Source organism: Heterocephalus glaber, unplaced genomic scaffold (assembly GCF_053883595.1).
Source record: "Heterocephalus glaber isolate CG9 unplaced genomic scaffold, H.glaber_assembly_v1.0 deba00001608, whole genome shotgun sequence".
Taxonomy (NCBI): domain Eukaryota; kingdom Metazoa; phylum Chordata; class Mammalia; order Rodentia; family Bathyergidae; genus Heterocephalus; species Heterocephalus glaber.
Window position 1 is genome coordinate 31,788,168 of NW_028258379.1, and position 25,300 is coordinate 31,813,467.

General features: G+C 36.5%; 1 protein-coding gene across 1 annotated transcript in view; it reads left to right on the top strand.

The window, feature by feature from the left end:
* Btbd7 (BTB domain containing 7) overlaps positions 1–25,300 on the top strand; it is a 107,479-nt gene that overhangs the window by 41,925 nt on the left and 40,254 nt on the right. The window contains exons 2-3 of the mRNA XM_004837039.4: positions 10,393–10,580; positions 11,428–12,507. Of these exons, the coding sequence (XP_004837096.3) occupies positions 10,499–10,580; positions 11,428–12,507 (1,162 nt within the window). The 5' untranslated portion in view covers positions 10,393–10,498. The remainder of the gene's footprint in view (positions 1–10,392; positions 10,581–11,427; positions 12,508–25,300) is intronic.

Here is a 25,300-nt window from a genome sequence, read left to right on the forward strand (position 1 = left end):
CTCTCCATTTATCTTTTTGCAAGCTTTGATAGAACACTTACAAATAATATCCTCAATCAGAAGTAAATAATTATCAAGAATGCTGTATTATAATTTAAGAAGTTTAGAAATGAGACATTAGTACTAGGAAACTCTTGTTTTTAGATTTTCACTAGGTAGATTCTGTTTGCATTGTTTCTTCCTTGGTTTGTCTTTCTAAGCTATCCAGCCCATTACCCTTATCACCCCAGCTCATCTAGATTGCTTCTCCTGTGTTGCATGGTTCAAAGGATTCATAATGAGCCAGTTATTCAAGGTAAAGACCTCTGTCATCTTTTCCTCCTTTCTCTCCACCACTCCTCTCACTAATATATGAGAATTCATTATGTGTTCTATAAGGACTTCATATCTGTTCTCTTAATGTTTTTGTTGTGGTTGTTGTCCTAAACAAATAAAAAACTTTTAAGATGCAGACTTCTGTTGCCTAAACAGAGTCCAGAATAGTCTGCTCTAATCTGACATATTTGGACTATAATGTCCTTTCCCTGTGTTTTTGCTACAGGTGTGTAACACAGAATAAACAGTGGGGATGAGGAAAACTTACAATAGTTTCTTGTGAGGATAAGAATTTTGTCTGATTTTCTTTTCTTTTTTTGGTGGTTTTTTTGGTACTGGGAATCGAACTTGGGTCCTTGCGCTTGTGCAGCAGGTAGCAAAATCACTGAGCTAAATCCCCGGCCCTTGTCTAGTTTTCTGTTACTTATTTTTCCTAAAAGACCTTGTTGCCTCTGCAAGATGATACTTCATAGCTAAAGTTCTTCAAATCATGTTCATTATCAAATCCACCGGTATAGTACTACTTTCACTAAGACCACTGTACACAAGATTCAGAGAGAACTTAGGAAGCTGGGCATGGTGGTGCTAATCTCAGCACTTGGGAGGCTGAGGCAAGAGGATCACCATGAGTTCAAGCCAGCTTGGGCTACATCTTGAGTTCAAAGCCAGCCTAAACTACATAGCAAGACCTTGTCTCCAAAGAAAAAACAAAAGTCTCAAGTAGAACACATTTTCACTTGATAGGCCAATAAAGATTCTGTAAATAACAGATGTTCTGATGAGCAGAAGAAGCCCATGAGAGTGAAGTGGTCATTATTAAACCATTTTATAAAGCTTGCAATTCCTTCTCACTGAGTGGGTTTTCCTCATATTTATTTTGACCCTCTTGGTCCCAGTGACAAGAAGAAAAATTGAATTTTAGTACAGAATTGTCTCCAACTCCTTAACAATTATTATGTTTCCATTTATAAGGACTTGAGTAATTCATAGAACCATTCACATGACTTCCCTGGATGACCCAACAGTTAGAGACTTGAACTGCCCTAATGAAGGCTGCCCTGAATAAGGGCACTTTGAATATTCATGTTTTTGTTTTCTTTATTCTCCTTTTCTGTACGTGCAGCCATAATCTCCGGCTTGCTATCGCATTTGCTCTGCATGTTTCCTTATCTCTTCAGTTTCAACAGTAGAACCCACTGTAACTTAACAAGTACACCCTTTTATTTTAATGTTTGCTAAATTGGTGTCAGAAAATCCCTTGGCTTTCAATGGAATTTATGAGAAATATATTTTTCTTTTAAATTCAGTTGCTTTGAATGTGTTCTCTGATGTCAGTTCTATTTCTCTCTTCAAATCCTCTGTAAACTCAAGAATAGATTCAGATTTCTTATCACCTTTAAATCCTCTAGACCTGCATTTCTGTGCATTGCTAAGCCAACAGTAAAAACCACTATCCCTGATTAGAAAGTAATTTCATTTATTCAGTCAAACATTGTGTGTCTGGTGACCCAAAGCTTTCTATCATAAACACAAACATTCTAAATGACACCATTACTGACAACATAGTTGACTGGACAAATTATACAGTCGATCTTGCAGAACTTCATAATCATTTTCTACCTTCTGATTTTAGGCTCTTTTTTCATAGCTTTTGGGTAAAACATTTCCTGCTCCTTCCAGAACTCCTTCAGTTTTGGGCAATATAGCTGCTATGAGTAAAGGGCACAGGCTTTGATTGGGGATTGCTGAGCCAAGGCTTGCACTGGCTGCTGGGGCAGCACTGTTGTGGCCCAGACTGCCCTATTAGATCTCAATTACCTCTGCTAAAAGACTGTTGAGGATAATAAGCAAGGCCCATGGGCAGACTGAGGCCTCCTCAATGATGGTGGTCTTTTCCTCTCTCTATTCCTATTTTCACCACTTACTTTGAGAGGATCCTATACTGAGGTTTAAGTGACGATAAAATATTTTCGAATGAGCTCTGAGGTAAAACTCACCACTCATGTCTTCTCAGAGCAACTGTGTAGATTCTTTAGTCACCATTTCTAGGAAGTAGTTCTCAGCTTTAAATGCCTTGAAACTGAATTTTTCAAGCCTTCCTGCTTAAGAGTCTTTTACCTTTAAGACATCCAGTAATCTTTGTAAAACACAAATATAATGCTACATACTCTCTGAGCCAAATCTATGCTCTGTTCCAGTAGTTCCTCTGTTATGTTCTGAATAAAGACTGTAGGGTGGGGCTGGAGATTTAGCTCACTGGCTCCGAGCCTGCCTCCCAAGCACAAGGTCCTGAGTTCAATCCCCAGTACCAAAAAAAAAGTGTAGGGTGACACCTGAGGCTTTTTAATGTAATTCCTATTCATACTAAAAACATATGTACCATGCACCCACCCCTTAGGCCTTAGGCAATAAATAACTTAGGTAATGTTAGCACTTACCAACAACATGGTAAGTGCTAACATTTATCTTTTCACATATTGTGTGCCAATTTTGGGTTCTATGGTGGATGGTCAGGAGTTTGGGGGTTTTTTGTTTTTGCAGAAAGAGGCTTGCTAAATCACTAAGTTGCCCAGGCTGAGTTTGAACTTGGCTTCAGCTTCCCAGAGTAATGGGATTGGAGGCATGTACCACCATGTCAGGATGGGTAATCAAGATTCTAAGATGAATAAGCTGAGAACCTACCCTTGGGAAACTTACAGTTTAGTGAAAATGTAAGTAAGTATGCTATAATATTAGTAATAGAGAAATAGGGCTGTGAGAACTGGAAGTAGGACTGACTGGAGCAGGAGTTCTTATTTATGTATCCTGTATCTTCTACCTTGAATGACCTTTCCTTTTTCACCTGATAAACTCCTATTTTTTCTTGAAGCCCATTGGTGGATGGAAGGGTGGGTGGTTGTATGGATGGAGATCAAGCATGAAAAGTATCATCCTGCTGTCAAGGGACACATAGTCTAGCTGTAAATATTCAGAAAGGCACTTAAATCCTTTCAGTTTAAATTATGTTTTTGCTTTATGTGAGAGATCCTTTTAAGTGCCAAAAGTAGCACTCTCAGGTGTGTACTCACTTCTCATTTCTGGAATGCAACTATAGTTTTTTGCTGTTGACATTTTCCCTTCAAAACTTAAGAAAAATGGAAACATAAGATTACCCGTATTATAAGAACCTGAAAGACAGGCCTGCCTCTGTAACTTTCCTGCTCTGTGAACTTGGATAAATGCCTAAGCCTTTTGTGCCTCATTTTCCTAACCTTCCAGTCTCACATTGTATAATGTAGGGATAATAATAGTCCTGTGCCTCACATTGTTGGAAAGGAAAAAAAAACTAAAGGCATTAATTCATTTAAATCGCTTAAGAGTAGCTGGCTCATAGTATTCAATAACCAAACAACATTTTAATTATACATATACACTTTAGTCTAATTTCTTTTTTTTTCCCATTAAGTTTATTGATACATTTTAGGTATAAAATACAGTTACATTCATCATTGGGATCTTGTACCATTATATGAGTATCTTGGTTCTTATTTTTTTCCCCTTCCCTTGCCCTCCCTTCACCCCCTCCACCCTTCCCTATTTGCAAAGACTTTGTTTCCATTTTTTTCCTTTCCTCATATTTTTTCTTTTCCATTTTTTCCTTTCCCCTACCCCTCCCACTTTCCCTGCTCCTTTAGACCTTTTCTTCCTATTACACAGTATCAATTATACATTTTTAAAATTACAATATCAAGATCTAGGAGACATTACCACAAATTTTACAGAATTTAAAAGGATATAGAAAGCATATTATAAAAATCTTTCTTGAAATAAATTTGACAACTTCTAAGAAGTACCTTGGAAGACAAATTAATGAAGCTAACTCTGGAGGAAATACAAAATTTGAATAGCACCTATTAAAGAAAGTATATTCCTAGCTTGAAAACCTACCTATATGACAACAGCAGGCTCATATACATTTTAACTGTTAAATTATATCAAACAATTAAAGCAGAAAAAAGAAGGAACACTTCTCCCCTCATTTTAGGAAATCAACATTGTGCTAATCCTAAAACTGGATAAAGATAATAGAAGAAAAACGTATGAAATAGATAGAAATTTGTTTAACAAAACAAACTATTAGAAGTCAGATCTGGCAGGATGTAGAAAGTGGTTTTGTTATAGGGATGGTAGTGTTGGTTCAGCATTGGAAGATCCACCCCCAAAAGTCATCATTTTAACAGGAAAGGAAAAAGCCATATGATCCTGTCACTAGTTGGAGAAAAAGTATTGGACTAAATTCTACAGCTGTTCATGGTAAAAGCTATCAGGAGACTAGAAGTAGAATAGAACCTTCTCAACAGATTAAAGACATGTACTCCATACTTCCAGTGAGAACACCTTATATGAATGGAGAAGATACCTGCTTTCTCCTTAAGGTGGGGAACAAGGGCAGATATGCTTACGCTTTATCTGTCCATTAAACTTTGAAACCTAGGCCCCACCAAAATAGTCTGGCAATAAAATGACACAATTAGGATAGGACTGGCACGGTAGAAGCAAAATCTTTATATGTGGATGAAATGATCATCTACAGAGAAAATACTAAGAAATCTCTAGGAGTCCCTAGAACTTGTACTTGAATTTAGCAGGATTAGAAAACACAAGGTATATATAAAAATTCAGGTCTGTGTATACTTGCTATAAATGAAGAAATGGACATTGAAATTTAAGTTATGTAGGAGTACAAAGGGCCTAGAAAAGTTTAAAAAAAGAAAAAACAATGTTGGAAGATGTTTAGTACCTAATTTTAAGACCTTTTCTAAAGCTACAGTAGTCAAGGCAGTGTTGGTGTAAGGAAAGACATATAGATCATTGGAATAAAACAGTGTAGAAATAGAACCACACATATATGGTCCACTGAGTTTTGAAAGATTATTTAACATTAGCTTTTTATAGAATATAAACTCCATTCAAGAGCTGAGGAAGATAGTGTTTTCAGCAAACAGCACTAGAGCACCTGGTGTCCATATATAAAAAATTAACCTCAACCCTTTCTTTCCGTACATGAAAATAACTTGAAGGGATCTATCAACCTAAATATGATAGCCTAAAAATATAAAACTTTAAGAAGAAATAGGGCCAGGGATTTAGCTCAGTGGTTTCATTGCCTGCTGTGCAAGCGCAAGGACCTGAGTTCTATCCCCGGTACCAAAAAAAAAAAAAAAAAAAGCTCAAAAAAAAGAGAAGAAATTATAAGGGGAAATGTTTATGAATTCAGGGTAGGCAAGGACTACCTAGGATACAAAAAACATGATGTATAAAAGAAAAAAATTGATAAATGAGATTCCATCAAAATTTAGAACTTTAAGTGACATCATGAAAATGAAAAGTAGTCCTTAAACAGACCATATTTACAATGCATATAACCTATGAGCAGAATATATAAAGAACTCTTACAGCTCATTAATAGACAACCCAATTAAAAAGTAGACATAAGAAGATGATAAATAGCCAGTACAGCACAAGGAAAGGTGTGCAACTCTAGAATCAGAAAAATACTAATCAGTACAATAACAAGATTGACTTATACACTCATTAGGGAGATGAAGTTAAAAGTTTTAAAAGCATTGTCATGACTTTTTATTTTTGTTGGATTCTCCCCCTTTGCATTTCATTTGTCACGCCCAATGGATTCTTTCTGCTGGGTTTCCTGGGTTTGTAATCCTCATTGTCTTTTCCTAGGTTATTGTCTAAAATTTTTTGGAGTGCCGGTTTGGTATTCATGAAGTTCCTGAGGTGCTCTTTATCATGAAAGTATCTTATTTCTCCATCAATTTTGAAAGATAGTTTTGCAGGGTACATCAATCTGAGTTGGAGGCTGTTTTCCTTTAGGGCTTGAAATACATCACTCCAAGCTCTTCTTGCCTTGAGGATTTGCATTGAGAAGTCTGCTGTGATTCTGATGGGCTTTCCTTTGTGTGTGATTTGTTTCTTTTCTCTCACTGCTTGTAGAATTTTATTCTTCTGTTGGATTTCTGGAATCCTAACTATTACATGCCTATGTGTAGAATTTTTTTGATCAAGGCTATTTGGAGTCCTATATGCCTCACTTATCTGTATGTCAAGTTCTTTTCCCCTGCTTAGGAAGTTTTCTGCCATCACTTCTGTGAACAGTTTTTTATGTCATCTGCACTCTCTCCTCTTTCTTCATTGAGTCCAATCAGTCTTATGTTATTCTTCTGTGCATCGTCTAGCAGCTGCTGGATTGATTTCTCATGTTCCCTTACCATTTTAAAGCAATTTTTCTTTTCCTGGTCACTAATTGCAATCTTATCTTCTATATCTGAAATTCTGTCCTCACATTGGTTCATTCTGCTGCACAGACTTTCCATGGAGTTTTTAATCTCTTGGAAATCTGTTTGCATCTGTTTTATGGATTCCATTTGTTTCCTATGTTGGGATTCCATCATGTTCCTCAGATCCTCTATTTTTTTATCTGTGTCCTCTCTAGATTTATTAATCATGTCTTGCACTATGAGCACAGTCTTTGCTGTTATCTGAGAATTATTTCTGATTTCATTCTTCCCAGATCCTCTTTTGTTGCCAATTCAGAGAGTCCAGGTGGTTGAGTATCAGATTGTTCCATCTCATTTCCCTTTGGGGTTGCTGTAGGTGATCTGGAAGTCTGTTTTTGAGGCTTGTTTACATATCTTCTCATTTCCACTGGCTGGGGGGGTGCTTCTGGCACCCGCACAGCTCACCTTCTCTGCCCTAGGAGCTTGGGATGGTGGCAGGGGAGCTTCCTTCCAGGTGCTGGGAACTGCTCAGTTTCTCTGCCCTAGGAGTGTGGGATGGCGGCAGGAGAGCTTCCTTCCGGGTGCCACTTTAGTCTAAAATCTATAAGAAGCTGATGATAACATTGATATTCTAGCTATAACCTTTGTTCTTGAAATTTAAGCATGTAAATATAAGCCAGAGCAATTTTTTAAAATATTTTTTTATTTTTGATTGACACATAGTAATTGTATATATAGTATTTATTGAGTACAGTGTGACATTTCAATACATGGTTATAATGTGTAATGGTCAAATTGGGGTAAGTGGCGTATCTGTCACCGTGGATATACATCATGTCTTTGTGATGAGATAGTAAAGTCTCAAATATTTAAAAATTTAATTAATTGTTGTCAATTATAGTTATCCTATTATGCTATGGAACATTGAAAGTATTTCCTCCTATCCATCTGCCCCTTGTACCCAGTAACTATCTTCTTTCCATCTCTTCTTCCACCACATTGTAACAGGAGCCTGTAGCAGAGCAAAAACCTCTTGCTACAATGAGCCAAGGCAAGGAGAGAAGAGGAAGAGACATGGTCTCATGTCTCACTAGCAGGCAGCTTGAACCACCAGTGATATATGCATGACTGTCCTTTTGGGTGGCTTGTACCACTGGTGGTACAAATGGATGTAATCACTTCTGTGGTCTTTTTACTAATAAAATTAATAAAAAGCCACCCAAAGGGACAGTCATCCATGTACTACTGGTGGCTCAAGCTGTCAAGAACATGTTAATTCCCACTGTGTTTTCTACTGTATAAAGCAGTAAAAAGTGTTTTTATGACAAAGAACAACTTTTTTTCCCCAAAAGTGTATTATGTTCATTCTTTTAGTGCTCTGTAGGCCAGCAGGGCTCCTTTAGATCATACTCAATACTTCTTCACAGTGCACCTTAGCAGTTTAAAGGTGCTAAGAAATCTTGAGATGAAGAAACTTATCTGGCTTTAGTGCCATATTTTGCAGACAGGAAAACTTTGGAAAATGCTGATCTAGGTTTTATTTTGTTTTGGTGGATGAGGAGGAGATAAGATGTTGGCTTACAATTTCAAAAAAATTTGTCAGTGTTGTTCATTCTCTGTGTTGCATTCAGCATGTTTTCCCCCCCCTCATTTGGGTCTACTTCAATCAGTGAGGCATATTTTAAGAAAGTCACATCATCTGATTAGGGTTGATCGTGTTAATGCCTAACAGAATTTACGTCCCAGAATGGTAATCCCAGAAAAAGGCTTCATCAGCCATCTGGGGCTATTTACATCCATCCGCTGAGCCTCTAGGCCCCTTCTTTTCTTTCCTTTCCTGCCCCATCTTCCAAAGATTTGATTTCATTCTTTCATCTGTGAGAGGCAGAGGTGGCTTGCCTGGATAGAAAATAATCTCTGGAGAGATTAGACTGTGAATGATTCTTATTTCCAGATCTAAAGGCAGCAGGTTAGATTAAGAAATAAATAACAATTCTGTACACCATTTGGGATAGCTTTTTGGTTACCTGAGAAGTAACAGAATTATTCCCTGAGAATTTTGAGAAATATGACTTTGTACTGGAATTCTCCAGTCCAGGTTAGACCCAGGATTTGGAACTATGGACACAGCGCAGACCTAAAAGTTATATCTGATCCAGAACCTCTCTCCTCCAACCCCATTTCTTTCCAAGGCCTATTTATTTTTGTATTCAAAATCTTCTAGGAGATATGAATGTCACCCAAATTAGTTCACCCTGAAGAGGGTTCCTGTGAGTAGCTATGAAGAAGAGACTTTGTCCCTAAATTCCAAAGATACTTTTATTTGAAGGCACATCTCCAGGGTGAAACCCCATCTGTCCCTGTACTACTCATTGTAGTGGGGAACAGCCAAGTATCTCTAGCTTATCCTGTGGCTTTTCTAGTTCTTGCTACATGCTCATGTTTCTCCTGTGGGACTGATCCTTTATAATCCTTGTGTAGTAGCTTTAGAGTATCTAATTATGTTCATCCTAAAGTAAATCGTTTTTTAAGGCATGTTTGATGTGGTTTAAATCTCAAAAAAGGCCAATGTAATGGTATGTAATGATATCTTGTGGCCTTACAAACCATGTAAAGTTCTGTTAAAAATATTTCACATGGGGCCAGGGATTTAGCTCAGTGGAGCCACTGCCTGCCTCACAAGCACAAGGTCCTGAGTTCAATCCCCCGGTACCAAAATATATATATATATATATTTCACATGTGTGCTGACATAAGAGTGGTAATTCTTCATGGACCCTTCTGATATTTCTTCATCTGGAAATAAGCCCCTATTCTGCACTGTTGTGTTTCAGCATACTTTCTATTAGTGAGTTTGCACTGGAGTCAAAAGAAATTTAAAAAGCAAAACAAAAATAAAGCAATACAGAACTTTAAGCATGATTAAAGAAAGTGAGAAGAAGCCTACCATAGTAGCAACAGCAAGCAATTATATCTTTAAAAACACTTGACCCATACTTTTTACATCCACCAGTACTCCTAGATACAACTGAAGTTCTTCCCTACTCTCCTTACAATGGATTGGACCCAGGGGGTCTCACCACTGAGCTTCATCTCCAGTCCTAGGTTTTGGTTTGGTTTGGTTTTGGTTTGTGTGTTTGTTTGTTTGTTTGTTTGTTTGAGACAGGGTCTCACTATGTTGTTCAGACTGGCTTTAAACCTATTATTTTATTTTCCAGCAGGTTTCTCATGATTGTGTGTTTCTACCTTTTATTTGTTAAAACACTTCATCCTTCATTTTAAGGCTAGATTAAGCTGCCTTCTGGTTGGTTTCCTAACAATTCTCATAATGGATTTTAAATTGTTTTTTTCTTAAATCACTATCCTTCTGGCCAGACAAATGTATATGTTCTTGGTATATGTAGTACTGGTACCAACCTCTTTTAAGTGTTTGTAAATTGCTTAGAATATTTAATGACTAGTAGCTGTCTGTAAGATTTTTTTCATTGAAACTATTTTTTAGTCTAAATACCTTTCCCTGTACTTTGAAGTACTCCTCCTATGTTTAAATTTGAGGGATATGTTTCTTTTTACTGTCTTAGAAAATATATAATTAATATATTTTATGACTCGAAATTGCAGCTAACAGATTCATAATGCAAGATTAAAGATTTTGTATTTTCTGGAAATTTTACATAGGAAATTGACAGCATATCATTATAGTATTTATAAATAAAAATGGTTTTCAGTAGCTTGCTTTTTAAAAAAAACTGTGATTTCAGATACATTTGAAAAAATAAAATTATTTTTGTTTTATATCAAGAAATGGATGAAAAGAGGCTGCTGGATCCAGGATTGAAGGTTCATAAAGGCCTCTGGGATCACACTCTGAAGAAGCAGCAGATCGAATGCCTGAGTGACTGAAGAAAATGGGTGCTAATGCATCTAACTATCCTCATTCATGTTCCCCGAGGGTAGGGGGAAATTCACAAGCCCAGCAAACTTTTATAGGTAATTTCAGTTTTTCTAACTTCATTTTCTTTTGTGACTATAATAATTGTTTTCATTGGTCTCTGTGGATAAAAAGGATTGAGATATGAAGAAGTTATAGATAATTCTGTAGCTCCTACACCCCTCCATACACAAATGGAAATCTGGCTTGTATGAGTTTTGTTTAAATAAACTGCTTATAACACAGTTGATCTTTTCTTTAGTTGCCTTAACCATAATTGCCAATTAATTACCTAACAAATTAACTGTCTCCATTTGTGTATCCTGGACCATTTATTTTTACCCCTACAAATGCAGCCTTGGCATAGTTGAGAAGATACATTTCACAACTATATACAAGCAGTGTTCCTAATTTATAAATCTGCTTACCTTTCATTTCTTAAAAATTACAGTTAAGATTTATGACAGCTTGGCATGGTGGTCTATGCCTGTAATCCCAGCTACTTGGGAAACTGAGGCAGGAAGTTTGCAAATTTGAGGCAGCCAGCCTGGGCAATTTAGCAAGACCTTCTCAAAAAGAGGGCCGGGATGTAACTCAGTGACAGCTCACCCCTGAGTTTGATCCCCAGTAGTTAAGAAGAAGAAAAAAAATATGATCTCAGTCTTTCATTGTCAGAGTATGAAAGGTATTTTTTTTAAAACTTCAGATTAATTTGCTATAATTATTCCTATTTCTTGTTTTAAAAAGTTATTTGAAATTCTTATGTCCCTTTATAAAAACAAAAGTCAATTTTATTTGAGTGGTCCAAGACTGTCCATTTGCTAAAAATTTTAGCGTGAAAAATGTTAATGTTAAAAATGAATGTTAAGGAAAAACAAATTTTCATTTGTTTAATTTTCTTTTTAGGGACATCATCTTATTCTCAGCAAGGCTATGGCTGTGAGTCAAAATTGTATAGCCTTGACCATGGCCAGGAGAAACCACAAGACAAAAAAAAGAGAACCTCTGGCCTTGCTACCCTCAAAAAGAAATTTATTAAGCGTCGAAAATCTAATAGGTCTGCCGATCATGCCAAGCAGATGCGAGAACTCCTCTCTGGATGGGATGTTAGAGATGTCAATGCATTAGTAGAGGAATATGAGGGAACTTCAGCCTTAAAGGAGCTTTCTCTGCAAGCCAGTTTGGCTAGACCAGAAGCCCGGACATTGCAGAAAGATATGGCTGATCTTTATGAGTATAAGTATTGTACTGATGTAGACTTAATATTTCAAGAAACTTGTTTTCCTGTTCATCGTGCCCTTTTGGCAGCAAGGTGTCCATTTTTTAAAACACTGCTTGCTTCCTCGCCAGAGTATGGGGCAGAGATAATAATGGACATCAATACAGCTGGTATTGATATGCCCATGTTTTCTGCTTTGTTACACTACCTTTATACAGGAGAGTTTGGAATGGAGGACTCAAGGTTTCAAAATGTCGACATCCTTGTTCAACTTAGTGAAGAATTTGGAACACCAAACTCCCTTGATGTAGATATGCGTGGACTCTTTGATTACATGTGTTATTATGATGTTGTCCTTAGTTTTTCTTCAGACTCTGAACTGGTTGAAGCTTTTGGGGGAAGTCAGAACTGTTTAGATGAAGAGCTGAAAGCCCACAAGGCTATTATTTCTGCACGGTCTCCATTTTTTCGAAATTTATTACAAAGGAGGATACGGACTGGTGAAGAAATCACAGACCGAACTTTGAGGACTCCCACAAGAATTATATTAGATGAGTCCATTATACCAAAAAAATATGCAAAGGTGATACTACACTGTATGTATACTGACATGGTAGACCTCTCCGTTTTACACTGTAGCCCCTCTGTGGGGAGTCTCAGTGAAGTTCAGGCTCTCGTTGCAGGGAAGCCAAACATGACCAGGGCAGAAGAAGCCATGGAACTTTACCACATAGCACTGTTCTTGGAATTTAACATGCTTGCACAAGGTATGAAATTCTGATTTTTATTTCTGAAATTACAAATTTGTCTTCCACTTTGAAAACAGCCAATTTGTTCTATGATATCAGTGTTTGGGATGTGCAGGGTCAGTTTTTTTGAACCTACAATTGTGACATCTAAGACAGATGAAGGATCAGTATTTTATTTTATTTTTATTTCTTTGGTACCGGGGATCGAACTCGGGTCCTTGCGCTTGCACAGGAAGGATCAGTATTAATGCAACTCTGTTTTTAATATTAAAATCAAGCATTCAGTTCTAACTAAGCATTAAATGAGACTTCAGACTCTTTCCTAATGTAAAATGATAGGTATGAGATATATAATTACCCAACTACACTCTCCACCCAAGCTTTGAAACTAGCCCAGTTTTCCTTATTGCAAGGTTAGATTCTCATATTTACATTCAATGCTTTGTTAACATTTAAATGTTTGGAATTAGAATAAATTCATTATAAAAATGAAGACAGCCATATTTATGTATAAATTTATTTGGATGAGAGAATTGAGTAGGCCTTCTGATTTAAATTTTAAAATACTTTGTATCTTTTAATCAACTTGTATATTAGACAGTAGCATACATGGTATAAAGTACAGGGCTAAACTCACATGTCTAATTAAGTTACTTTCAACCTAAAATTTTAAATTAGGAACAGCATATTTTTTGTGATAGCCAAATGAATAATATATGAAAGTTACATTTGAAAAGTAAATATCTGTTGATAACTGTTAAGAATCTTGACATTTCAGAGCTGGAAAGAGATCTTTCATGAGAGACCAAAGGAGTTTGCTGTCCTACAGAAAGGGAGAATACAGTTTTCTGTGACCATATATTAAAGGAAACAAGCTATATGACCTGACATTACTTTAGAAATGTAATTAAGTTAGTGCATGGTAACTAAAAGAATGTTAGAAGCTGCGAATTACAATGTTATCAGATAATAATCAAGCCAGGCACAAGGACACATGCTTATAATCCCAACTACTGTACTTGGAAGGCTGAGGCAGAAAGATTATAAGTTTGAGGCCTGCCTGGGCAATTTAGCAAGATATTACCTCAAAATTTAAAAAGTGCTGAGGATGTAGCTCAGTGATAGCGTTCTTCTCTAGCATGCTGGAGGACCTGGGTTCAATCCCCATTACCGCAAAATATGAATCATGTAATAAAAGACTATTTAGATATCAGACCATAGAAAAATATGTTGTCAAAATTAACCTAGCAGTGTGACTAACCATTCTTTAAAATCAAATTTGTCAGAAAAAGCTTCTACAGAAAAATTTAAAGTTTGCAACAGTACTAAAAAGGTACAACAATCTTTATTTTCTGTTATTGTTTTTTAGTTTTTAATGTGCTTAAACAATTAAAAATAATGAAATATTTCCATTCAACCCAGCTGTTCCCCTTCTACATATCTTCCCAAAAGAGTTAAAGACATCGTATTACAATTATACATGTATACCCATGTTTATAGCAGCACAAGTCATAATAGCTAAATTTTGGAAGTGGCCTGAATGTCCATCAGCAAATGAATGGTTAATGAAAATGTGGTATTTGTACATAATGATACTGCTCTGCCATAAAAAAAGATAAATTTTAGTCATTTGTAGGAAAATGGATGCACTATAACACCATAATGTTAAGTGAAATAAATCAGACACAAGTATAAATATCACAGTTTTTCTCACATAAGAAAACCAAAATAAAAATAAAGAGCAAAAAATAAGTTAATAGAAATGGGGAGGTAGATCTTTTGGAAAAGGGAAGGGGATCAAAAGATGAAGGGAGGGAGAAGGAATGGAGAGGAGAAAAAGATGAAAAAAAGAATTAAAATGTGTTTATCATACCAACTCCCTACAATAAATGTACTCATTACGTGCCACACACATGTACTAATAAAAATAAAAAATTTAAAGGATAAAAAATAACCAAAATGTATCATATATACTTTGCATATTTAAAAAATGAGAATATATTCCTTAATGGAACTTTTTAAAGTTTTGAGTGAAAAGTAAAATTGTGAGGGAGCTCTTGGATCTTTGGTAATACTTGATTACTTATCTAATGTTATTTTATCTTAAATGAGCTGTGTGTGTGAGAGAGAGAGAGATTTAGCTAGAAATTGTATTTTAAAGATATAAGACAATACTTCTTGCATTATGTTAATCTGTTTACTTAAAACAACTGCACATGCTTCTCTCCTTCATTATTTAAAATACAGTTCTGGGCATTTGGTGGTGGTGTGGTGGCTGTGCTCCATGTAGGACATATCTTTCTGCCATAACTATGATATTCACGTTAGGATTTATAACACACTGTGACTTCAACATAACTTTTACCTCATTTCCATGGGAAGAAGACTATTCGGGCACTTGGGGAGGGATTTCATACTGTAAAGCTAAACAGCACAGATTCTGGAACCGGACAGACTAGATTTAAATCCTATCATGTCTTAACTTGTTAGACTTTAAGCCAGTCATACAACCTCTCTAAGCTTGTTTTCTCATTTGTAAAATAAGAATATTAACCCTGTAAAGTAGGATTATGAAGATTAAAGAAAATAATATGTCACATTTTTTGCAGTGGAATTACTGATTTTAAGATTTCTTACAATTTTATCCAGTAGAGTGTGTGTGTTTATACCTGTTGTCTTTGCATTTACCAAACTGTTATTAAGTAATCAGCTCTTCTCAACAGGAGTTCTGCAGTCTGATTAAGCCTATAACGTACTCCAATACCTGTTAAGTGTAATTGAATCAGCATCTTTCCACTGCATCTACTATGATACTAGTTACATATCATCTTGGAGAGAATCAAGTAGTCATTTTTTGTGTTCTGTAATTCAAATCGGGATTCCCAGTTAAAGACTATGAGACTATACTATTGAGCAATTTGAGGGTAAGACTATATTGTTATCATTTTTGTGTCCCCAGTCCTGAGGTGGTAGGCAGTTAGTAAATGTTTTTGAACATTTTATTCCAAATTAGAGTTAACTGAAAATTAAAGCCCAGTATTCCGTACAAATAGTAACCGAAACAGCAGGGATGGCTATTTCAGTATCAGATAGAGTAGACTAAGAATTACCAGAGACAAAAGAGGGCATTATATATTATTAAAAGGTGAATATAAGAAGAAATACAACAATTATAAGTATTTACACATCTATTGATAGACTAATTATATTAAGCAAAACTTTATAGAACCAGAGGTTCCTACGGTAATAGTTTGATACTTCATTACCCTACTCTGAAAAATGGCTAGAACAAAAGAGAAAACGAGTAAAGAAATAGACCTTGAACGATAAGCCAAATAGATCTAATGGTCACATAAAATCTCTACCCAACAACGGTGTATACATTCTTCACAAGTGCACAGAACATTTTTCAGCATATAACGTGTTGGGTCACAGATTAAGTCTCAGTGGATTTTTTTTTTTGGCGGTACCGAGGATCCAACTCAGGACCTTGTGCTTGCCAGGTAGGCGCAGTGCCGCTGAGCTACAGAAGATTTTTAAAAAATAATTTTTATACAAAATATTTTCTTCAACTATAATGGAATAAAGTTAGAAATCAACAAAAGGTAAGACTGGGCAATTTACACATTTGTGGAAATTAACACACTCTAAAACAGCCAATGGATAAATGAAGACATTATGCTAAGTGGGATAAGCAATCACAAAAAATACAGTGTAATTCTTATATGAGATAGTGAAAATCATACAGAGTGGTGGTTGTCAAGGTCAGATGCAGGAGAGGAATGGGGAGTTATTATGTCATGGGTGTAGAGTTTCAGTTTTGTAAAGAGTAAAGAACTATGGAGGTGGTGGTGGTGGCTACACAACGTCATGAATGTTTTTAATACTACTGAACTGTATAGTTTGCAAATTCTGTCAAGGGATGCTGGGATTTTGAGACTATATACTCTTCAAGATAGTAAAAAGTAATTTAATATTTAAGGACTGTTATAAAAAGAAGCAATACAGGTCCGGGGATTTAGCTCAGTGGCACCACACCTCCCTGGCAAGCGCAAGGTCCTGAGTTCAGTTCCTGGTACCAAAAAAAAGCAATATAGGCAAACAGAGTGGGTTTGGGGTGAGGGAATTCTTGTTTTAGAATAAAATTGTATAAGAATTACTGAGGTGGAGGATATTCTTTTTTTAAGGTTCTTCCTATATATTACCAGTTTGCTCACTGTGCTAGTTTACATTTCCATGAGCTTTTGTTATTACCATACTTTTTGACAGAGCTATGAGGCTACTTTTTAAAACTTACTTATTAATTGACGGGTAAGAAATTATTCCATTGTGTGAATTTTATTATGGTCCTGGCAGTACATATATTATTTCATATATTGTTTTATAAATTTTAGATTTATTGTGTGAAAAAAAATTATTTTAAACACAAAAATTCTGTATTTAGCCAAACTGCCAATGGAGGCATTTTTCGGTCATGTCTCAGAAAACTTCCCCTGTATCCCAACTCGGGAGCTACTGAGGATGTATCCCACCAAATAATGAAGCAAACCAAGAACAAATAAGTGGGGAACTAGAAAATGGAATCCAACACAGGAAAGGAGCAAAGGGAAGTAGATATAAGCTGTACAGTAGACCTTATGAGTGTCCAGTCCAGTCTAGACTAAGAAAGACGCCAGAGGAAGGAACTATCTAGGAAGAAATCAGTTTACTTAAATTTTTTAACATAAAGTAAAAAATTACACTAAAAACTTTTATGATTGTTCATGAAGAATTAGAAACTCATAGACTGAAGCAAATGGGTACAGGAAATTAATATCTCCAAAAAATGATTACATAATGAGCTTGCTGGTGCAGTGGCACATGGCTTGTAATCCCAGCTACAGTACATGGGAGGCTAAGGCAGGAAGATCACAAGTTGCAATCAGCCTGGCCAACTTTGACACGACACCATCTCAAAATTAAAATTGATAGGGGTATAATAGATTAGTACTCCTTGGCTTCCCGGGTTCTCTGGGTTCAGTTTACAGGAAGGAAGGAAGAAAATTATAAACTGAAAGAAAATATACTTCTGAGGCAGGCATGGTGGCACATACCTACAATCCCAGCACTCAGGAGGCTGAGGCAGGAGGATTGCCATGAGTTCGAGGCCAGCCTGAACTGCAGAGCAAGACCCTGTCTCAAACAAAAAGAAAGAAAGAAAATACAGTTCTGATCCACAGATTGGCACAGTAATAAGCATATTTAAATTGTCATAATATGACAACTGAATATTAATTTTTTAAAACTCTTAATAGAGGTGTATACTGGAGGAAAAAACTAAAGAATTAAGAGTAGTTGCCTCTGTGGAGCAGGACTAGGAGTAGACGGAGTATAGGTCAGGAGGGTTTGTTTTTAGGGTGTTTTGTTATTAGACTTCTAAAATTATAAGCATGTACTTCTTTGATTATAAAATTAATTTTAATAAAGATATGACATCATTGCCCATTAGTCCCAAAGACATCATGAGAAGGCCACAGTCCTAAGGAATTTACCTGCAGTGGTTGTTGACAAATGAGATTATGCTTAGAATCTTAGTTTACAAAAGTCTTTTACTTTATCTCATTTATCTTCCTGACAGCCTGTGAGTATGGTGGGGCTCAGTGATTTGTAAGCAGCATTTTCCCAGGCTTGTCAGTGATGATGTGACTCATACCGGTTTTTCTGACTCTTAAGTCCAGGAATTTGGGCATGGTAGGAGAAAAGGGCAAATGAGAGCCACTTTCCAGAGCTGAGGTTGGGAGGCTGTGGGCCAGTCATAGGAGCAAAACAGCAGATTCTCGTAGTGATTGAAACATCAACTTGGAGGAGTCTCAGTCATGTGCCTGCTTTGTAGCTGAACCACTTGGGGTGGAAGTTTTGTGGGCCCTATGAGGAAGTTAAAAACCAGGGGCCAGGGACCTAGATAGGTCACCACTCACACTGCTCCAGGGTACTTAGAGGACACAAGGCTTGGTTGTGTTTTAGGCAATTTCCTGAATAAGCAGCACTCCTATATGGGTCATTTGCCTTTGGGGCTACCAGCACTAAAACCTCTTCCTTTATTTTGGAAAATTCCTTATTATGTAGGTCTTAATAGAGGGGTGCCCACCTCAAAGCCTAAAAGGCTCTCTTGGCCTTCTCTGTGGTTGGAGCTGCAGTATGTGACTTAGGACTTTTATTTTATTTTATTTTATTTTAATATAAGAGCTAATGACACAGAAGGCAGAACTGTAGAGAATTCTTTCTGAAAGCTGAGTGGGGTAGCCACATCTAGTGGAGGAGAGAAGGCCATGGCAGCAGTGTGTGATGACATCACCATCTAGGCACAGAGCGGGAGCTGTAGTAGCTATCATAAACAGGATCCCAGGCAACTCTGTTCTCTCCTACTAGGCTCTCACATGGTAGAGTCCTCACTGCAGACTTTTTGTCTTCATCTGTTTACTGAGCCAGGACTCCGACTTTCCCGGCAATGGTGTGGAGCAACAATGCCTTTTCAAACAATACTTTTTCCCTTTAAGCTAGCTAGAGTGGTTTTCTGTGGCTACAGTACAAGAAGCCTGCATGCAAGTACCTATATTAAAAAGACATGTTTAAAGTTCCAAAATAGATGACTAGACTGGAAGAGCCCTGAAAGGACTGGGTATTTGGTCACTGATTTTTTTACAGTGACCTTAGCATACACTGGGTAAATAGCTCTGATTCTGTGAGAACAACACAGAGTACACAGTTAGTGGTTTATATTTTTTGAGAAGAAAAGACCACTGTTAAGTATAGATTTTCACATGAACTTTAACTTAGAGGTCTTCCATCCTTTGACAAATACTATTGATCTCAAAAAAAAATAGCCAAGAATCAGCACTAACACCTGCATGTACATTTGAATGCTAGATGTTTTACTCTAGACTTTAAACTTTTTATCTGGATCAAAAATGCAGGGGCCAGGGATTTAGCTCAGTGGTTCTGCTGCCTGCCTTGCAACCACAAGGTCCTGAGTTCGATCCCGGGTACCAAAAAAAAAAATGCATTTTTAATCTTTGGAAGATTAAATTTATTTACAACTTTCATTCCAAAATGGAGTCTGTATTTCATTTGCCATTTTTTAGTAATGGATGTGTTTAAATTTTATTGCATTAAAAATCTAACAGAGAAGCAACTGAAAGCAATGGCCTAATTTTTTCCCTTAGCAACTGGTCAGGTTCCAAGAGTGTGTGAAACAAATGCAAAATAGCCTGGCTGTCCTCACTCTCTCATCCATTTCTCCCTCTTCCCGTCCCCTTCATTGTCCCTGTGTTGACACTTCCTTCTGCCTCAGTTCAGTGGACCTGGCAGTTCATTTACTTCTGCTTGTAATTGTTTCCTCTTCAGCAAAATCATCTGAATGTACTTCCTGGAGAATAGTGGAACGAAGCTAAAGACCATTGTCAACAGTTCAGAGTAAATAAATACAGGTTTTATTTAAACATGCAACGTAGGTGAATTTTAGTTTTGTGAATGGCAGTTCAAGAGACTCAGAAATTATACATCTCTGATCATAATGAAACATTTAAAAACAAATTTCACTTCGTTTGAATAAAATTCTAAAATATAATATTTAATTGCATATTTTATTTTAAAATTTAAGACATGTTTTATATAGGCTACAAACTCTTCCTCTGAACTTCTCTGTTCTTATTTTTCTTTTGTCTGGAGTATTGTCACCTTTTATCACTAAATCACCCAGTTCTATCCTAACTTTTAAGCCCAAACTCACACACTACTTTCCTTGGTTTATCTTAGCCATTCTGAGTTATAAATATTTTCTACTTCATGAGAACTTTTATACCATTTCTTTTACTTTTCTTAGGCTTTTACATCTCCTAACTTGTTTTGAAGTTACCTACATTCCTGTGTCATTTTCTGTATCACTTAGTATATCATGTTCCCAAAAGAATCAATATCTTTGTCATCTATTCACCCAAGAACATAGCACAGTGCTTTGCTCTTAGTAGACTCCTATTCACATACCTTTAATTATTTTTAATACTGTGAAACATTTCCTTTAAAAGTAGGGTTGGGGTGGGTTTGAGTTGTGGCTCAGTGGTGCAGTGCTTGCCTAGTGTGCGAGACGGCCTAAATACAATTCCCTGTGCCAAAAAGGAGAGAGGGGAGGAGGTATAATAAATACATGTAGCCCTGGAAGTAACTCTACTATCTCATTCATGATTTTAAGTTAAACGTCAGACAAAATGTGTCAACTCTTATTGTTCCATTGAGATGAAATACAGTGGTACCTTGGTGCACAAACTCAATTCTCTTCACAATTCTGGTTGCAAACCAAACTGGATGAGAACCGAATCAAATTTCCCCATAAGGTCAACATTGAACCTAACCATTGAATTTGATTTTTTTTAATTAAATTCTTTTATTGGTACATTGTAGGTATACAACACAATTACATTTCTCATTGGGAATTGTACCTTTACATAATGCATCTTGGTTCTTATTTTTTCCCCATTCCTAGCCCTCCCTTCACCCCCTCCACCCTTCCCTATTTACAAAGACTTTATTTCCATTTTTTCCATTTCTCATCATTTTTCCTTTCCCTTCTTTCCTTTCCCCTGCCCCTCCCACTACCCCCACCCCTACCCCTTTGGACCTTTTCTTCCTCTTTTGCATTATCGATTATGCATTCTAATCATTGGTACATTTTAGGTATACAATATAATGATATTCATCATTGGAAATTTGCACCTTTACATAGTCTCTCTTGGTTCTTATTTTTCACCCTTGCCCAGCCCTCCATTCAACTCCTCCATTCCTCCCTATTTACAAAGATTTTGTTCCTATTTTTCCATTTTCTCATATTAATCCCACTCCCTTCTGTCCTTTCCCCTAGCCCTCCCACTTCCTTCCCCTTTGCCCCTTTTCTTCCTATTTCACATTACCTATTATACATTTAGTCCTTATTTACACTTTCAGTTTCTCACACCAGAGAAACTATTTGGTATTTATACATGTGTGTCCTATTTATTTCACTTAAGAGTATGGCCTCAATGTGCATCCACTTAGCTATAAATGTCTCTAATTTATCATTTTTTATGGCTGAGTAGTACTCCATTTTATTTTTAAAAACCACATTTTCTTTATCCAGTCTCCAGTTGATGGGCATTTGGGCTGTTTCCAAGTTTTAGCTATTACAAACTGTGCCACTGAATTTGATTCAGTTCTCATCCAAATTGGTTTGTGTATTTCACATGCATGTCTTGTTCTATTATCCTATAAATAGCATCACACTGTACATACTATGTGTCTTGCTATTTTCATACCTCATAACCCTTGGAGAAATGTTTTTGTCAGTACAGATTTTATTTTTAATGGCTGTATCTTATTATTTTCTTTAAAATATATGTGAAAGGGCCTGGGATTTAGCTCAGTGGTTCCACCGCTTGCCTGGCAAGCGCAAGGTCCCAGGTTAGATCCCTGGTACCAAAAAAAACAAAACATAAAATAAAATATATGTGATGAAGTAGTGATTAGATTCAGATAACAAATAGTGCAAAAGGTGTTTAATAAAACTTGAAGTCTCACTCCCCAGTAATAACTACTGTTTTAGAAAATATCTTTTTATAAATGTCTCTAGAGGACTGATTCTTACAGTATATCTATAGAACTACTAAAACATTCAGTGAATATAAACAGTCCAGAAATTATATTGCTTCAGTCACTTTTTCATATATTTCAATCAAAAGGCATAGCATTCTCTATTATAGATTGATATGGGCTAGCTTCACTAAATATGTCTCTAAGAAGGGGATGACTCTGGTATATTAAAAGACTGAGTTCTGTTGAGGTTCTTGGCACTAAAGCATTTTTATAAACCTCATACTTAGTATTGACATGTTTGTAAAACTTCTGACAAAAGTGTACCATAGTGTTTGAAGGTGAAATGTTCACACATCTGATAGTAATACTAGGAAAACAAAAATAAATTTATGCACTTACATGTCTTTGTTTCTAAATATACTCCTCTTCAACTATAATAGGATTAGGCCTTTTCCAAAGTGATTTGATTTTAATAATAAGTTGCCATTGTCCATCCATGTTGCTTCCTAATTGAAGTTTATATCCAAGAATAGTGCTAGATTTTGAAACTGATTCCTTAATTCTAGAAAATAAATGGGCTTCACATTGTTTTTCTAATCTATTAATATGTAAATTTATATCTAATATGAGAGGTTCAGAAATTTTTATAAGCTAAAACTGTAGTGTTTTTTTTTACTTACACTTTATTTTAAACTATTTAAAGTCATCAGTGATGTGAATACCACTCCTAAATTGCATCTTTCTGTCAATCTTTTAGAGATAGTATTAGATTAAATAGAAGTAGATGGGGCCCGGATATAGCTCAGTGGTAGAGTACTTGCCTAGCATATGCAAGGCCATGAGTTTGAGCCCGAGCACCTCCTCCCCAAAAAGTGTAAATAAATAATCATGTTGTAAACCTGATCATCCTAATAAATCTATAAAATGAGATAATGTGCTGTGAGTTTTCAAACAAATAAGGGTAAAAATAGGACAGTAATAAGGTGGGGAAAATACAGCCTGTCAATTAAGATAGGCTCTTTGGCATAGAATTAGCATTGTGGCTTCTAAACTTTTTTCATTTATCAAACGCTTATTGAGCTCTTACTATATGCCCTGAGTTAATGAATGCTATAGTCCAATGATGAGTACCAATAGGCAGTTATGGCAGAAGTCCTATAATAAAACAAAGCACTGTATGTGGGGGGTGCACATGGGAAGAAGAGAAACCTCAGATCCCAGTATGGAGAGTGGGGACTAGCAGGACACAGCTTCCCAGAGAAACAAGATCTGGTGAATGAAAAGTTGTAATAAAACTGGAAATCAAAGGAGTATGCCAGGCAAAAGGAATAGCAGCGGGCTGGGGATATAGCTCAGTGGTTTCGCTGCCTGCTGCGTGGGCGCAAAGACCCAAGTTTGATCCCCAGTATCAAAAAAAAAAAAAAAAAAAAGGAATAGCAGCTACAAAGCCCTAGAGGTAACAGGAGCAAGCTCCTTCCAGTTGGGGGACGGTGGGATGACAGAGATGAGAGGTGTGGCAAGAAATGAGGCTACAGGCAAACAGGACTTCATCATATACAGAGCTTTGTTTACCATGCTGACACAGTAAGCTTCATCCTGGCTAGAGCAGGTCTTATGGCCAGATTGCATTTGCATTTTCTGAAAGTTCTCTTTGGCAACAGTATACAGAACCCATAAGAAGTGTTCTATAAAGAATGGGGTTTGTAAAAAATAGATAACTTGTAAGCAGATAAAAATCTGTATATTGTTGGTTAAAATGTTTGTTGGTTTGGTTTTTCTGTTTGTTGTTGTTGTTGTTTGTTTGTTGTTTTTGTAGTGCTGGGGAATCAGACCCATGGCCTTGCACATGCCAGACAGGCAGGCGCTATATCACTGGACTACATACCCAGCCACTACTAATTATTTTTAAAGGTTTTATACTGTATTTATTCAGGGGAATTTATTGAGCAGTGTTCTTTGCCAAGCACTGTGCTGAGCACTTTACTCACATTATCCTCTGTTGTTATTATCTTCATGTACAGTCGAACTGGGTCTATAAAATATTGTTACTTATCTTTGGTTACAGATAAGAAGTGTTAAGACCAAGATTTGAATCCATACCCTTTTTTTGACTCCAGAGCTACTCTTTCCCATAGTGGGAAAAGGGAATATGACCTCTGAGAAGAAATTCTCTGTGAGGTTGTTGTTGTTTGTTTGTTTGTTTTTTCTGTGAGGTTGTTTTGAAAGCAGTATACAGTCATGTAAGAGGTTACCAATTAGGGGACATCACAAAGTCTGAAAACCCGGAAAGGTTGTGGTTTTTCCCCTCTATTATGGAAATAACGATAATAATTTACTGTCAGTTAGGGAGATGGGAGATAATGGTTAAGGGTAGTGAAGAAGGTGTAGTAGTTCTTAGCTTGATTCCCAAAATAAATGATAATCTTTTGTTTTAGACAGAGGTATAAACCTCTGAGCTCTCCACATACTGAGTAATAGGATTTTTACTTAACGTTTTGATAAATCTGTGGCAGGGAGGTGTGCAATGCATTTGGGTTGTCACTGTTTCTGTTGCCCTTAAAGGTCTTTGACTCACTGTGCTCTTAGAGACCGTGCTCCTTTTCTAACCCCATCTACCCCTGCAAGTCCTATATTTGCTCTGAATTTGAATACACCAGTGCAGTGTGTGCCCTTACAAGGAAGCTTGAGTATAGTAATAGCTACCATTCACTTAATGTTTACTATAATTGAACAATGTAGTAAGTGCCATTATAATAATTAATCTTATTTCCCAAAATAACTCCATGAGATAAATGCTATTATTCACATTTTTGGAATGAATAAGCAGGCAAAATTTGCACACATCACACACCTAGAGAATTGGAATTGAGTCTCTGGTCAATCCAAGTCTAGTGGCGTTTCCCACATATCTCTTTCAGAAGATGCCTGCACATAAAATTATGTTCAGTTTCAAATTCAAGCATCCTGTGAGTCCCAGAATTCAGTCACCCCACATTGTAGTATAGTAGAGAATTATATGTGGTGTCTGTGTCCCTAGAACTGACATACTCATGACTGCTTTTCTCTCTTATTCTGTTCTCCCAGAACCCTCCCATTATAAACATTAAAAATGTCATATCAGGCCAGAAGTGGTGGCGTATACCTGTAATCCCAGCTTCTCAGCAGGCTAAGGCAGGAAAGTAGTAAGTTCCAGAACAGCCTGGGCGACTTA